The 17,395-nt window shown below is 41.1% G+C and overlaps 1 protein-coding gene across 1 annotated transcript in view; it reads left to right on the plus strand.

The window, feature by feature from the left end:
- Positions 1-17,395, plus strand: part of LOC311492880 (uncharacterized protein) — a gene marked incomplete at its 5' end in the record, with an annotated part of 263,852 nt that overhangs the window by 180,570 nt on the left and 65,887 nt on the right. The window contains 4 exons of the mRNA XM_084551312.1: positions 1,847-2,191; positions 2,482-2,820; positions 3,222-3,329; positions 15,777-16,103. Of these exons, the coding sequence (XP_084407438.1) occupies positions 1,847-2,191; positions 2,482-2,820; positions 3,222-3,329; positions 15,777-16,103 (1,119 nt within the window). The remainder of the gene's footprint in view (positions 1-1,846; positions 2,192-2,481; positions 2,821-3,221; positions 3,330-15,776; positions 16,104-17,395) is intronic.

A 17,395-nucleotide genomic window follows, 5' to 3' on the forward strand; every position in this document is an offset into this window, starting at 1 on the left:
GTATGAGGAAACTGAACGTCTTTACCTGAGTGAAGCTGAATGTAGAGAGAGACACACCTGGCCCCTCCCTCTCTTCACCTGTCAGAGGAAAGCTGACACTGTCTTCACAAACGTGGCTTCAGAGAAGTGTTGTCAGAGAGTCAGTAGATGATCAGCTGCTGTGAGCCTTAGTTTGACAGGAAGATGAAGACGTTGGTGGTGTTTGTGATCCTCGTTCACGGTAAGATATCTTCTTCCTGGATCTGATTCTCACTTCAGTCTGACATCATTTCTCTCACGTCTGTCTCTTTAAAGAAAGCCAGTGATGACCTGTTTCAACTTTGATTAGTTCTTAGTTTGTCTGTGAGGGACACGTCCAGAAGCAGAGTCTGATGTTCTGTTCACGTGGACTGTTTCTAATCACTGCTGTAAATGTAAAATCACATCAAGAAAGAAAGAATCAAACAGATTGAAGGTGAGCTCAGAGCTAACGACTGCTTGATGATCTGGCTGCAGGTCAGGACTTCACTGTTGGACACAAACATTTACAAATGTCAATGTGTTTGAAAGTCAAACTGTCAGCTAGTGACTTCTTCATGGGGGGATGTTGACGACTAGTGTCCTCATCCAGATGCCACATTACTGAGAACAAGCAACAGAGACATATTAAAGGTTAGGAAATGTTAACCTTATTAAACAGCAGCTGTTTTCATTCACCCTATCTATCCTGATGTTTCCAGTGGTGAATGTGGGACAGGTTTTCAGTGACTGGAACAAACTGAATGTCCTGGTCTGGACTTCACAGCCTCCGTCCTGTTTATTTCTGTCTCTAGACAAAAGTCTGAACATTCACACATTAACAACAGGTCAGTCTTCAGATGGGTTCTTACTGGAATCAACACAAATGATCCAAAGCTTTCTGAGCAGCACAGAGGACAGAACGTTGACTATCACATGTCTGGATGTATCAGATGATCAGAGAACAGTCGGTCCAGTCTTCTGTTCCTGACATTGTGAACTGGAACCAGGTCAGAGGTTAACTATCAAACACAAACACAGTGAGCTACGGTGTCCTGGAGTGGACAGAAAGACAAACATCTGTAGAATGAGGCCATGTTTCCTAAGCTGAGTGCTAGAAATGCTAGAAAGAAGACAAGAGAACAGAGCATTGACTTTGGACCCAGCCCCCCTGGACCTTATGGACAAGCAGACCATGAACATGAAGGATGTTTCTCAGTAACATCTTGCTCCAATCAGTAGATGTTCTCTCTGTGTTTGCTGCATGTTAGCTTCCTAGTGTTCCAGACTTGTAAATCTGTGAAAGCAAGAAGCCATCTCTGAATACTTGATATGAATAACACGGTTGGAGTTCTAGTTTGGACGTTAAGACAGTTTGTGGTTTAGATTGGTGCTGTTAAAGAAGAGATGTGTCTCTGTGTTAGTATCAGGACCAGAGGAGGCCTTTTACTGATGGAGTGTAGTGCAGAGATCAGTCCTGAGAGATGGTGCACCATGAGTTCATTCATCAGTTAGAGCTAAAAATCATCTTCTGCTTGACTGAACTCTAAACTGTTCCAGGACTGGAGTAGAGGACAGACCTGATCAACACAATCTTACAAATGTCATTACTCATTACTTTGAGCAAGAGAGGAAGTTTTTCAGACAAATCTATGAAAACTGTCAAAACACATTCAATGATCTGTTCTTTGACTTCAGTCTGTGAATGAAATGTAGTTTTTCATTGACTGACTGATAGTTCAACTGGTTTCTCTGGTCCCTGCAGATAATGTGACCTACAGTCAGTCATGTGTCAAGTCAAACCCACAGCATGCAGCTGATTTGTGTCTCTCTTTGTGTGTCCTCTCAGTTTCCCAGCATGCCCTGGCAGGTGTGGTGCAGGTGAATGAGGGGGCGGAGTCTGTCCTGCTACCCTGCCACTACTTGGGTTATTTACCTGAGGACCCCACAGTGATTTGGACCAGGAACGATCTCAGTCCCAAATCTGTCCACAAACGAGGAGAAACAGATGAAGTTGAAGGTCAGAACCAGGTTTACAGGGGGAGGACATCGATGACGCCTGATGCTCTAGACACTGGAGACTTCAGCCTCACTCTGACAAAACCCCACCTCTCTGACAGCGGCAGCTACACCTGCTCCATCAGTAATGGAAGAGAAGAACAGAGAGTGACAGACGTACATCTACAGGTCAAAGGTCAGAAACAAACCTCAACATGTGGTTTCACAGGAAAACAAAGACTCAAGGCCAAACAGTTTCTGGTCTTTCCAGTAGAAAATCAAAGTGGTGATCAGGAGCTGATGAAGAGTTCTGGTTCAGTCTGGTCACATATCAGAACGTTGCCCCTGAGCTGAAGAACAATCTACAGATATTTAACTAAATCCACCAGGAACTCTGGACCGTGTATTAAACATGTTAGGCTGCTTCAGTTCCTCCATGTGACAGTTATTATTAAACCAGCTGATTCATGTTTCTGTCTCTCTCAGTTTCCCAGCATACCCTGACTGTGGAGGTGGTGGAGGGGGCGGAGTCAGTCCTGTTGCCCTGTCAAGACTCTTCTATTCCTCTTCATCCCACAGTGGAGTGGATCCGCTACGACCTCAGTCCTTCAACCGTCCACCAGCATCAGAGGACAGGTGATGAACTGAAAAACCAAAACCAGCTTTACAGCGACCGAACATCCATGAAGACTGACGCTCTGACAACTGGAGACCTCAGCCTGAATCTGAGGAAACCCCGTCTCTCTGACAGCGCAACCTACATCTGCTCCATCAGAGCGTTTGGAGACGAACGGAGACTGGCAGCCGTAGAGCTGCAGGTCAAAGGTCAGCAATAAACACTACCACTGTAAACAGCTGTATACTGTATGATCACACACAGTGGACATTTCTAGGGTTACCATCTCTAAGGCTTTTAGCCTGAGTCAGACTCCTTCAGTCTCACGCTGTCCACACACATCTCATGTATAATAAGAGGCTGAGTCCTTTATTATTTTATTCTACTGTCAGTGGAGGTCAGAGCTGTAGATACAGGTCAGAGGTCAGAGGTCAGTACTGTAGATACAGGTCAGAGGTCAGTACTGTAGATACAGGTCAGAGGTCAGAGGTCAGTACTGTAGATACAGGTCAGAGGTCAGAGGTCAGTACTGTAGATACAGGTCAGAGGTCAGTATTGTAGATACAGGTCAGAGGTCAGAGGTCATGTTGTTCTTTATGTTTCTCCACAGAACCACCTCTAGTCTGGCCTACAGTTCTCCTGGTTCTCCTGGTTCTCCTGGTTGTTCTTGGTGTCGTTGGGGGTCTTTTGTTTCATTGTCGACACTACTTCATGTCAGGTGAGTCTCTACTACTACACTACCCATAATGCAGATGGTAACATGTGTCCTGTGGAGGAGACTTGTTCCAGCTGCTGAAAGAGTTCAGAGTTCAAACAGCTGCTACAGAGAGCTGAAGAGAAACTTCCAGGTTTAGTTCCAGAAGTCAGAAACTCTTCATCAAACATGTCTGCAGCACTTTACAGGACGCTTTGACTAGTTACCAAGGAACGAGTCAGGAAGACATCAGGGACAAACGGAGACACAATCCAGCTCTAATCAGAAGCTCCTGACGTCCTCAATCAGGACCTGAGCTCTGAGCTCATGAGTCCAGGTCTCTCCCAGTCCCAGTAAAACCAGAGCAGAGGGTTAGGGTTCTTCCTCATCCATTCATCTGATTGGTTCCTCATTAGTTCCTGACTTCTTCTTTGGTAACTGCTCCAAATGTCCTGAAGAAGAAAACTGGTGTTCAGTCACAAACTAGTTTCCACTGGTTTGTGTCAGAGGTGTGACAGACGTCAGGTGAGCTCAGGTCACCTGGTTGATCCACGTCCTCAAACAAACTGAACACTGAGAGTCCTCCACCAACATGAGACACATAGACAAGGATGGACAGAGATGTCCTGTTACCATCAGAGCTGCTGCTGCTGTCTCTACAGCTGATGATGTGATTTGTTGTCCTCTCAGTCTACCAGGTGGAGGTGGATTCAGGGGTGGAGTCTGTCCAGCTGACCTGGAAAACCACAGCTCACCTGCCTAAAGACGCTAAAGTGGAGTGGATGGACAGTAACTTCAGGAAGGTCCATGTGTATCAGAACGGCTCTGACCAGCTTGAAGACCAGAACCAGATTTACAGAAACAGAACAAAGATGAATGAAGACCTGCTGAAAACTGGAGACCTCAGTCTGACCCTGAAATACCCCAGAGATGGAGACAAAAACACCTACACCTGCACCGTCTACAACAAGAAGAGAAAGATCCTGATGAAGAAAGAAGTGAAGCTCAATGTCAGAGGTCAGTACTGTAGATACAGGTCAGAGGTCAGAGGTCAGTACTGTAGATACAGGTCAGAGGTCAGTACTGTAGATACAGGTCAGAGGTCAGAGGTCAGTACTGTAGATACAGGTCAGAGATCAGAGGTACTGTAGATACAGGTCAGAGGTCAGAGGTCAGTACTGTAGATACAGGTCAGAGGTCAGAGGTCAGTGCTGTAGATACAGGTCAGAGGTCAGAGGTCAGTACTGTAGATACAGGTCAGAGATCAGAGGTACTGTAGATACAGGTCAGAGGTCAGAGGTCAGTACTGTAGATACAGGTCAGAGGTCAGTACTGTAGATACAGGTCAGAGGTCAGAGGTCAGTACTGTAGATACAGGTCAGAGGTCAGAGGTCAGTACTGTAGATACAGGTCAGAGGTCAGAGGTCAATACTGTAGATACAGGTCAGAGGTCAGAGGTCAGTACTGTAGATACAGGTCAGAGGTCAGAGGTCAGTACTGTAGATACAGGTCAGAGGTCAGAGGTCAGTACTGTAGATACCAGAGATGGGACCAAGTCTTTGTCCTCCAGTCCTAAACTTTTCATTTAGTCCTTTTAACAGTAATAATCTATTCCATTTAAATGACAGATCATAAATCCTTTTTAAATCTACATTTATTTATCATAACATGTGATAAATGTCTAAAAGCAAAGAGCTGATCCTTCCATATGGCACTATTAACCAGTTCCATTGAACTCATCTGCAACAATATTCTTCCTTTTAAACTTTCTTTGCTGAAGAAACATTTGATCAAATGTAGAAAAGTGCAGCTGAAATCATTTGTACAAAAAGTGCTGACATTTCATTTCCAAAGCTCTAGAATGAGTTCCACAATACTTCATTTCTGTCCTGTCTTGTCCTCGTCTCATCTCATATTGAAACATACCATCATCATCATCAGCGTATCCATCAACAGCTTGGTGTATCTTCTGCTATTTCAGGGCCTTATTCTTCATTGCATTTCCTAACGTTTGTCAGTCATTTGTGGACGATGAGGTGATGAGATTGAAGGCTGTTGTGGTTCATTGGTGATGCTTTTGTTCATCTGGTATTCCTCAAATCTGGAAAGAAGTCATCTTGTAAAACAGATGTCAGTAAATCCCTTCTAGTCCTCCTTAGATAGCATTTAAAATGACACTTTGCTCCTAATACTAGTAATATATCAACCTTAACATTAAGTTCCTAGACGCTTCCAGCTGATGGTGCTGTGTAGCGCTGTAGTGTTCCCTCAGGACAGACATGAGATCCCCCCAGAGTCCTTCTGTTGATGGAGACCTGGCTTACACCGAGCATCCTGGACGCCACTGTTATGATGGACAACTTTCACCTTCTGAGGGTGGACAGAACAGCTGACAGTGGTAAGGAGAAAGGAGGAGGCCTGGCTGTGTTCATGAACCAGAGGTGGTGTAAACCTACACACTGCTCTGTTAAAGCTGTGTATAAGGAGGAGAATAAGGAGGAGCTGAGGACTGTACAGAAGGAGCTGAGAAGGAAGATGAGGGAGGGAAAGGCCAGCTACAGGAGGAAGATGGAGGAGCAGCTGCAGAGGAAGAACATCAGAGGGTTTGTACATCCCAGTAGAGCGTACCTGACCCCTCCCTGTCTACGCCCCTTTTAAATATGGAAATTATATTTAAATTGACCCTCCACCTGAGATTCTCCTCTCTGTACGATCAGATAATGAAAACATAAGAATGAGTACCCTTAGGAAAAAGTAGTATACTTGAAGTTTATTTTATTAAGTATACTTGAGTATAAGTATAAGTATAGTAAGTATACTACAGACCATGTACTTGTAGTGTACTAGAAAGTATACTTATTTAATACTTCTTCCGGCTAAATTGGAACGTTTTAAGTATATAAAAGTATACGTTAAGTTTACTTATAAAAGTATACTTTAAGTATACTTTTATAAACTAAAATGTAGACTAGAAGTACATACCTAGTACACTAGCAGTATATAGGCGAGTGTACTTGTAGTGTACTAGAAAGTATACTAATTTGATACTTCTTCTGGCTAAATTGGAACGTTTTAAGTATACTTTAAGTATACTTTTATAAACTAAAATGTAGACTAGAAGTATATACCTAGTACACTAGCAGTATATAAATGAGTGTACTTGTGGTATACTTAGAGTATATGTTTATAAACTAAAAAATGAACAAGAAGTATATAACAAGTACAGTAGTAGTATATTGAAGAGTGTATTTGTGGTATACATAAAGTATACTTTTATAAACTAAAATGTGGACTAGAAGTATATACCTTGTACACTAGTAGTATATAGATGAGTGTACTTGTGGTATACTTGAAAGAGTACTTTTGTAAACTTAAAATTACCTTATAAAGTATACCTAAAGTATACTTTTATAAACTTAAAAATGTTCCCATTTAGTCCGTAGAAGTATTAAATTAGTATACTTTCTAGTACACTACAAGTACATGGTCTGTAGTATACTTCCTATACCTATACTTATACTCAAGCATACTTAATAAAATGAACTTCAAGCATACTACTTTTTACTAAGGGTAAGTATGAACTTAGAATTACTAAAACAGAATTTTTTGGCGTTTTACTAGTTTACTTGTCGTTATACTACAAGTATACTTGTAGCATACTATTTATATACTTGAAATATACTTCTTAAAGTATTCTTAAAGTTTACCCATACCATGTGTACACTAGACTGCAATGTATTTACAAAATCACAAGACAGAATGTTGAGAACAAGTTATATATTTATAGAACATACCATACAGTGTATTTACAAATACCTGCTTAAATATGCGCATTTATAAAACAAAGAGCTTCTATGAAATCAAGTCCTTCTTTGCTGTTCACATTTACATGTAAAAATGTGTAAACAAAATGTCTCCAACTTAGAACTGAAGTCCTTCCTTGTCAAAAGAAAAAGGTAAAAGAAAAGTGTTATTTATTATTTTTGGTTCCAAAGACATGCACTTTGGAACCAAAAATAATAAATACATTGACAGAAACGAAAACGTTACTTTTATAACTTCTCTTCAGCTACTTGCTTGGCATAGCTTACAGTATATTGTTGCATTTCTTTCTTCTGATTGGTCTCACATCGTGCATGGTGGTGTCGGGGAACTTGGCCTGGACATGGACTGTGAGGGAAAAAACACAAAACATTACTTCAGTGTTATTTTTATTCACCATCCACAATTAACACACTTGTTAAAGAGGCATGAAGGATGGTTTATCAGGTACATTTCTGAACTTAAATGCGATCAGGAAAAAAAACTCTATAGAGGGAATGCACATACATCACACCTAAATCAGCTAGACCAGGGATGGGCAACTTAAATGATGGAGGGGGCCACAATTTTTCATCAACACTACCAGAGGGCCACATTGGACCGCACACTTAACCATATATGATAAAACTGCCATTTTAAATATGTTTGTGTATGTATGTATGTATGTATGTATGTATGTATTTAGTTTATAAAAGTATACTTTAAGTATACCACAAATACACTCTTCAATATGCTACTACTGTACTAGTTATATACTTCTAGTTCATTTTTTAGTTTATAAAAGTATACTCTAAGTATACCACAAGTACACTCATTTATATACTGCTAGTGCACTAGGTATATACTTCTAGTCCACATTTTAGTTTATAAAAGTATACTTAAAGTATACTTTAAACGTTCCAATTTAGCCGGAAGAAGTATTAACTTAGTATACTTTCAAGTACACTACAAGTACACTCATCTATATACTACTAGTGTACTAGTTATATACTTGTAGTCTACATTTTAGTTTATAAAAGTATACTTAAAGTATACTTTTATAAGTAAACTTGAAGTATACTTTTATATACTTAAAACGTTCCAATTTAGCCGGAAGAAGTATTAAATTAGTATACTTTCTAGTACACTACAAGTACATGGTCTGTAGTATACTTACTATACTTATACTTATACTCAAGTATACTTAATAAAATGAACTTCAAGTATACTACTTTCTGCTAAGGGTAGCCTAGCTAGCACAAAGCCTCAATCTCCCAGCTGGACAGTCAACCGACTAGAAACCCAGCACAGACAGGATGGAAAGGGAGAGAGACACTAGCAGGCAGCGAGTCTTCAACAGCAGTGCAGTAAGTTTTTCCACTGTCTATTAGGCTAGTGAGTAGCTTCAATAGTGTAGACCAGTCTGATCTCTCGATGATGTATATATATGATAAATGATAAAACTGCCATTTTAAATATGTTTGTGTATGTATGTATGTATGTATGTATGTGTGTGTGTGTGTGTGTATACAACCACACATATATATATACACGCACACATGTGTTTATTGAAGCAAACAAAAATAACCACTTAGTTATTTTTTTTAGTGCAAAGGGCTCATGAAAATAAAACATACAAATTACCATCCTCTTCAAGGATGGCAGAAACCTGCAGAACATCAAACATTAATTGCAAGAACTTATTTGTGACTTTTTACACTAAGAAAGGGTTGAACATTTTCCCTGTATACCCACTCTACCTCACCACTATCAGTAGTGGGCACTGGTAAAAAGTCGCTGTTGTTTGTGTACTTTTGATTTAAGGTCCGCTACAATAGCAGCCCTTGCAGCTTCAGTATACTTCTCGTATTTAACTTTGTGCAACGTGTTGTAGCGGCAACTTAAATTGAAATCTTTCAAGGCAGATAACGTCTCTAAGCAGACTAAGCACATAGGTTTGCTTTTAAATTCTGTGAACAGATAATCTTCTTCCCATTTCACCTGAAACACACACGATTTTCTCCGCTCTTAGCCACGGCTCACCGTCTCTTCTTCACTGGTAGAGAAGACCCGGTGGAAGCACGAGGCGGCGTCTGCATTAGAGGCGCCATCTAGTGGCCAACTGTGTCATTACAACTGATTCAGTGCCGCAGAGGACACATTTTTATAATTATCAAAAATTAATCTAAAGGCCACTTCGAGTGAGGTCGCGGGCCGTGTGCGGTCCCCGGGCCGCCAGTTGTCCATCCCTGATCTAGACTGAATATGACAGAGTGGTAACTGATGGAAAACAATGGGCAGCATGCCGGCGGTGACATTACGTGCAAACAACTGGGCTATGACAAAGTGACAGATTAAATCAATGCTATCAAGGTAACTGGGAAGAAATAAAATGCAACAACTTACCACCAAACATTAAAACCTTTGCTGGGAAAAAGGCTGGACCGTCTGACTTTTCTCTGCCTTTAATGTTCCACTTCACCTCCATGTCGTTTTCTCCTTCTTTCCTTGTTGAGAACGGGACCGTTGGTTTTTCTTTGGAGAACAAGATCGTTACCTGCAGCGGTGGACGCCAGTTTGAAACTAGGCTCCCATTGGCTGCCAGGTAGGGAGGCGGGAACATGGACCGGAAGTGCAACGCGCGACCGTACAGTTTATGTGCGCGACACTGTGACAGCGAGAGCTGGAGAAGCTTCTGAATTAGCTCATTAGAGCTAACATGGAGAAACGTCGTAGACCTTATAAAAGACATTTGGAGGATTACACAGCAGAGATTCCAAGGACTACCAAGTACAGATGGAAAGTAAAAGTAAGTAACAGATAATGAATTAAGACTGTTATGATTTCATGATGTCTAAGATCAGAACACAGCAGCTATCTTGCTGTTTACAGTGCAGCAGAGCTTTATGTTCAACACAGTTGGTAGAATATTCCATTCTATTACTTTCCACAGGCTGCTGGTGATGTGAGGTTAGCTCCAAGTTACCATGTGTCTAGCTTTATATTAAATTACCGTTTCCAGTTGCATATGTTGAACTGGTTTGATATGTAAATCATCATCAGTTGAAAAGGTCAGACTAAAATGTAATGTTTTATTTTAGTTTATTTGGGGACTACTGTATATAAATTACTAGTTGCATTAATTTGTAATACATTTAGTTGAGCAACTTTGATTGAATTCATCAATTTGTAGCCTAGTTTTGAAAATATATATATATTGTACAAATATTTACAATTTAAGGCGAAATGTTGAATCTGGTTTTATTTTCAAAGGTAATTGCTACCCATGCACTATGTACAGTCTCATTTGGAGGCATCTTCCCAAAAAATGTTGGGATTATTTTATGTTAAAAATGAACTCAGTATACCCATGGGGAATGAAATGACTTGAGTAATAATTGACATTCATATTTGAACACCCCACCTTTCCAGGGCAGGACAGAACTACAGGACAACACACAAGATGACATGAGTCGACCTATTGTTTCCCACAGAGAAGTTAGAGATGATTCAACAGTAGGAGCTCCTCCACACCTAGGCTTTTGGATACTGCCTTTCAACAGGTAAATACACAATGACACAGTTTGTCCAAGTTATTACACACATCCAATCTTGAAATATGTCAGGACATCTTCTGTTGCCAGGATACATTCCCCCATGTATCTGGGTAACTTTCTTATCCTGCTTGATTGAATTTTAAGAATCTTCTCTAAACTGTGCTGTCAGCTCCTCTGGTAGCTATAATCATTACCACATGTCATATGCCATGTCACTGATTTATATAATATTCATCAGAGGGCTTCCAGTGACACCCTCAAAAAGTGTCGGCAGTGCACACATGTAGTTTACTGTACATGTAGTTAGAGGTTTGCTGTAATAGTTGAGTGCATTTATACCATCTAACAGACAGTTTATCTTAATTGTGGTACATTTTGATCTATCCTCTAGTCTAAGTGTAGACGAATGACAACATTGTCAGTACAAAGCAAAGGCTACAGTAAACCACCTGCACAATTTCAGTCATCGTTTTATGAACTACATTTTTCATTCTCTTTCCTTGGTTCACATGTAGAATGATAATAAAGATAACCAAATCAACACAGAAGAACAACCGAGTAACACTTCCAACAGTGAAGAAGATGATGATGATGAAGTCAACACTGAGAACCCTACCACAAGCAAACTGGACGTGGACATTTCAGACTAAAGAAGAGATACAACAGTACTGTATGCTTGAAAGATGACACATTAAGTTTAATTAATGACTTGGTTATTTTTAAACACGTGTTAACATCAAATTTCTGCTTTTTGTTCATGTGGCAAACTATGTTGTGTTTTAGTTCAGGTACTTACTGAATCAGACAGGCCTGTGTATGTAAAGATTCACAGAACAAAGTACTTTATATATGAGAATAAAACAAAACAAAACTGTTAATGCTGTGTGGCCTGACATGATTAAAAATAAATGTGTTCTTGTTGAAACGGATGATGCTGTGTACTTAACACCATTGCCAAACTCTTATGAAAGGGACTAGAACTTGATCAATAAAGTCAAGTCAATGTTTCTGTTGTTGTGTATGTGTTTAAGGTACATAAAGATAATGTTAGTGAACACACATACCATTTACTGTAAACTTCTGAAGTCCAGCACTATATGATCTTAAACATGTAAGTTTCTAAAAGGGGTAATACCACAAATAAATTGTGTAGTGGAAAAACATTTTTATTCTGCTAAATTAAATATATGCACAAGTCAATGACTTGATCTTATTCTGTACTTGGACTAAGATATAGTAAGTATTAGTACTTTGTGGCAGAAAGTAGTAAAAAGTATACCAAAGTACAAGTATAAGCTTTAGTCTTAAAGTATAAGTGTAAGTCTTAGTATATATATACTTAGTCTTACACTTTTCTTTATACTTTTCAGTATAAGCCAAGTATACTTCACTATACTATTCTTAAGTATATGAAATAAAGTATATAAAAAGTAAACTTCAAGTATACTACCTCAATTTTAGTATAAAATAAGTATACTTCTAGTACACTTGAATAAACTTCTTTTTGCTAAGGGTAAGACGGGAAAAAGAAGAACTTCACAGAAAGAGACCTGGAGACGCTACTCACTGGAGTGGAGACAAACATGTCCTCTTTGACAGCTGTCCTCCACTGGAGTGGAGACAAACATGTCCTCTTTGACAGCTGTCCTCCACCATGTTGGTTAATATCACATCTGATCTGAACATTGATGAATGAACATGTTTCATCATGTGATGGTTCTTTTATATCAGTGTGTGTCCAGTCCATAGCTCTGATTACATTCAGAAACCAGCTCTTTAATGTTGACCTGTTCAGATGCATTGTGGGTATTTGATATACCTGGCTGACATGAGGATAACTCCGTCCCACACGGCTGGCATGGCTCTGCTCAGGGTCGACCGGTCAGACTAATAGTTTTCACATTGATGACAGTTTCCCAGCATCACCTCTAAATGTCTCCAGAGGATCAACAGCTTTAGAAGCCAGCGTACGCCAGACATGACGTTGGTGAAGGAACGGACAAGTTCACGGTCATTTCACTCTTGATGGTAAAAGGTAAATGGCCTTGATTCTATGTAGAGCTTTTCTACCTATTGGTTCTCAGAGCGCTTTACAGTCACAGACACATCTACACATTCACACACCACTGGGAGCAACTGGGGGTTCAGTGTCTTGCTCAAAGACACTTCAGCATGTGTCACTTTTCTGTGAGCGAGTACGTATGGAACGTTTTTTTGTCTGCACGCACCCTTCATACATGAGGCCCCAGGAGAGAAAAGAGCTGAGGAAGATAAAACCAAGGAAAGCATCTGGACCGGATGGTATCAGCTCCAGGCTCCTTAAGTCCTGTGCAGATGAACTGTGTGGAGTTATGGAGCATGTCTTCAACCTGAGCCTTGAGATGAGAGTGCTACCACAGATTTAGAAGACCTCGTGTGTGGTACCGGTTCCTAAAACATGACTTTTCTAAGGGATTCTTCCAACGGTGTGGGAATAATCAGGAAAAATACGGACGTTTAGTCCCATTGAAATGAATGGAGAAGACTGAAAACATCACCAGCATTCCAAAATGCCCTCCTTCACTTTGCTGAGCAATTACTCGGCTGTGCTTCTGAGTAGAAAAATGACTGTTTGTAAGTTTGTACGAGGCACGGGAAGTGTAGCTTTATTTTCCTGAAAATAGTGTTTGGATACCTTTTACGGTTTGGTCAGGGTCACAGTTTATGTTTTGATGAAATTTTTGAAAAATCTTAAATACTTCTGGTTTATAATGGATCCCTATGGCCGCACTCTGGCTCACACTCTAACTTCAGAGATTCTTTGAAATTCTGAAGAAAAAAAAGTGTTCAATCTTATGGGGTGGCCACAGTTTTTGAGGTACAGAGATAAAAAATACATAAAAACGTAGGGATTTTTGTTGGCTTTCAGATGGTGTGGGTCTGATTTCTGTAGGTCCTACGGTTTGGACTGTAGGTTCCTCCGAGCGAGGAGTGCACCGACCACTTTTCAAATTTTTCCCCATGTGTATGTGAAAAGTGAGAGCGATTTTTCGTTGAGAATAGCTTTCCCTCCTCGCGTTTCTCAATCGATTGAGGCCACAATTTTCACAGTACGCGCGTGGGAATGACATTAAATCGTAGAGGACAAGCGGCTGACGCTCAGAATGTCTTTGTTTTCTCGATAGGAAACTTGTAGTTTCTGATTATGAGCATTAGTTGGGACCCCTAATCCTAGGGTCCAGTTTTTTTGGACCTCCCTCTCACTCAGGCAGAGGTGAGAGTCAGAAGGAGACTTCAGCAGCAGCTGGCCCTGGTAGCCATGACAACCGGACCCTTACGAGCTTAGACACGCCCAACCGAACACTGCCCTGCCCCTGATTGGCTTACCATGAAATCCAGTGTTGTGGGTAACACGTTACAAAGTAACGCGTTAGAGTACTCTAATTACTTTTTTCGTGTAACTTGTAACGCAACGCGTTAGTTTCGTGCGTTAAGTAATCAGTAACTTTGTTATTTTTTTTAAAGTAATCCGTTACTTTAAGAATTTCTCTGGATAAGGAAAGAAAAATTCCGACTCCAGCTGCTTCTTGTCAGACAGTACTGTGCCACCTGAGGATGTGTCAGCGGAGGAGCAGTACTGTGATGATGCGTCTGTGCCCTGCTGACCTACGTTACCTGTGTGTGTGTGTGTGTGTGTGTGTGTGTGGGTGTGTGTGTGTGTGTGTGTGTGTGTGTGTGTGCGTGAGTGTTGATGGCAGAGAGGACAGCTTTTGAATCGTGGAAGTACGCACATTATTTTCAATTCGCCAGCGAAAAGGACAAGAACAACATAATGGTAACATGCTCACTCTGTGTTGGTGAAAAGCTTCTGTCGACCACAAAAAAATCCACTTCCAATTTAAAAAAACATCTTGTATCCAAGAAGCACCCCTCTATCACCCTGGTATTGTTCTCCTGCAGAGTTAATCTGGTTGGATGAATGACGTTATTCATTGTCAGGACTTCTCGGTGCATTTAAAGGAGGCTGTGTGTCACTGAGTTGCAGCATGTGTGAGGAGCTGCTAATGGCTTTTAATGTTTGGTAACGCAGGAGTACTCTAACGTGTTACTGTTACTCATAGGTAACGCTGTAACGTAACGCATTACTTTTAATTGAACGTAGTAACCTAACTAACTACTCTCCAAAGTAACTATACCCAACACTGATGAAATCTTACCCTACCTTAGCCAATCATCATCACTTATGTGGCTGAATGCTTGGTTACAACATCTTGCAGCAGTTGCTTGGCGACTTCACCGCTGCGTTTCGTTTTCCCTCATTCTGCTGAACGAGGTGAACGAACACAGAAGTGAAGTCTGTCTTTTTGTTTTATTCACCTTACAGGTAAATAAGGTGAATAATCCACGTCAAAATAACTTGATGAATGAGCATAAATATGACGTTATGCACTGTTGATAAAGAGAAAACAAAAAGATGTTTGTGAGGAAAGTGACCATGTTGCATGTAGTTGAAGTCTGGGGTGTTGCCGTGTTCCACCAGAGTAGAAGATGGCACAGAATATGATGTTTGGAACCAGATACATTTATAATGTTTGGTGTTAAAGGCTCACATGTCAATAAATTCTGCTGAACCAGGTGAACGAACACAGAAGTGAAGTCTGTCTTTGTGTTTATTACACTTTACAGTGAATCTATAAACTGTTTACCAGCGTACCAGTCGATACCGGTAACGTGATCGTAAACACAACTGAAGAACTTTAGTGTCATTAATGAATAATTAGAGAGCTCCTGTTTGTTCTTGGGTAAGAAGGCCCTCGACCATACATGAGCCAGAAGACAAGAAAGACAATCTGCTGCTGGTGCTGGGAAATAAGAATGAAAAGGAATGAACCTGATGAAGACACAGGGAAATGTTCTGAAATCATTCATTCACTTCATAAATAGATAGTTGAACATTGAACATTTAATACATCAGTAGGTTACACTTCTTAACTTGTCTCTGTTCAATGGAGAATGGGACATATTTCAGACTGGAACCAGTCAAACATGTTTCACTCCAAATATTTCTCTTCAATGTGCTCAGAGCTGCTGCTGCTGTCTCTACAGCTGATGATGGGATTTGTTGTCCTCTCAGTCCCCCAGGTGGAGGTGGATTCAGGGGTGGAGTCTGTCCAGCTGACCTGCAAAACCACAGCTCACCTGCCTGAAGACGCTACAGTGGAGTGGAAGGACAGTTACTACAGGAAGGTCCATGTGTATCAGAACGGCTCTGACCAGCTTGAAGACCAGAACCAGATTTACAGAAACAGAACGAAGATGAATGAAGACCTGCTGAAAACTGGAGACCTCAGTCTGACCCTGAAATACCCCACATACAATGACCTCAAGACCTACACCTGCACCGTCTACAACAAGAAGGGAGACATCCTGATGAAGAAACAAGTGAAGCTCAATGTCAGAGGTTTGTTTTTTTTCTCCCTCTTTCTTTCTTTGTCTTTTCTTTCATTCGGTCTTTATTATTTTCATCCTCTCTCTCTCTCCGTCAGTGATCTGTTTGTGTCGGTGCAACCGTTGACGCTGTCCACAACAAAGGTCATTCTGTCTAATGTCCCCCCCCTTTATCACTGATGAGTTCCTAAGCAGAGAGTTATCTAGACATGGAAAAGTTGTGTCTCCTCTTAAAAAGATCCTCTCTGGCTGTAAGTCTCCATTGTTGAAGCATGTGGTGTCTCACAGGAGACAGCTCTACATGATCCTGAACAACCAGGATGATGAGCTGTGGGGTCAGGGCAGGATGGTGCTGGTCAGCAGGACGGTCTGGACGGCGCTGCTGGTGAGGACAGTGTACAGGTTGAGGGAGAGGAGGGACTCACAGGAGGAAGATGTTGGTGTAAGTGGTGAAGATGACCTTGAGGAAAGTGAGATCAGTGGTGAAAACACTGTGAATGGTGGAAATGGTTTGAGTGTGACACAGGTGGGAGAGACAGGTGAGCTATGTGAAACACAGGTAGGTGCAGGTGAAGTGAGCAGAGCATGGTGTGAGCAGGTCGAAGAGGCTGAGATGGTGGCAGCAGAATCAGAATACAAATGTACTCCACGTAAACCAAGGACTGAAACTAAAAACACGTCTGCTGAAGCAAAATCAAGTGGAGTGAGAGCAGACAGACACAGAGAAGAAGCAGGAGCAGACAGACAGCAGTGCTGCTGAGGAAGACTGTGAGTCTGACAGCAGTCATCTGTCCCTTCTTAAAGGGGGGGGGGGGGGCTTACACAGCCACAATGGTCAAGTCCAGGAAACAAAGAACATGAAAGGAGTTAAAGTGGAGGATTATTTTCCTGATCTGGAAGGTTTTTCCACCTCAGCCAGGTTCCACATGAGGAACAGAGAAGAATCAGCTTTAACTGATCAGGAAGTCTTCAGGCTGAGGAAACTAGAGCTTAAAGTTAAGAGACAACACTTCAGCAGTGATGATGGAAAAGTCTCTTTGTTGCATTTGACCTCAGTTATTGTTTGTTCTTTTATTCCTCAGTCTGTACGGCTTCTTTTAGAGTGGGGAGTCTGAATGTAAATGGGGCCAGAGATGCTAAGAAGAGAGCTGTTATATATGAATCAGCTAGAATCAAACACATGGATGTTCTTTTTCTACAAGAAACACACAGTGATGCAAACAATGAGGTAGACTGGAACAGAGGATGGGAGGGGGGAGGTGGTTTCTAGTCACCACACAGCAATCAGTGGAGGAGTGGGTCTCC

This window comes from Chelon labrosus (genome assembly GCF_963514085.1).
Source record: "Chelon labrosus genome assembly, chromosome: 1".
Lineage (NCBI taxonomy): Eukaryota > Metazoa > Chordata > Actinopteri > Mugiliformes > Mugilidae > Chelon > Chelon labrosus.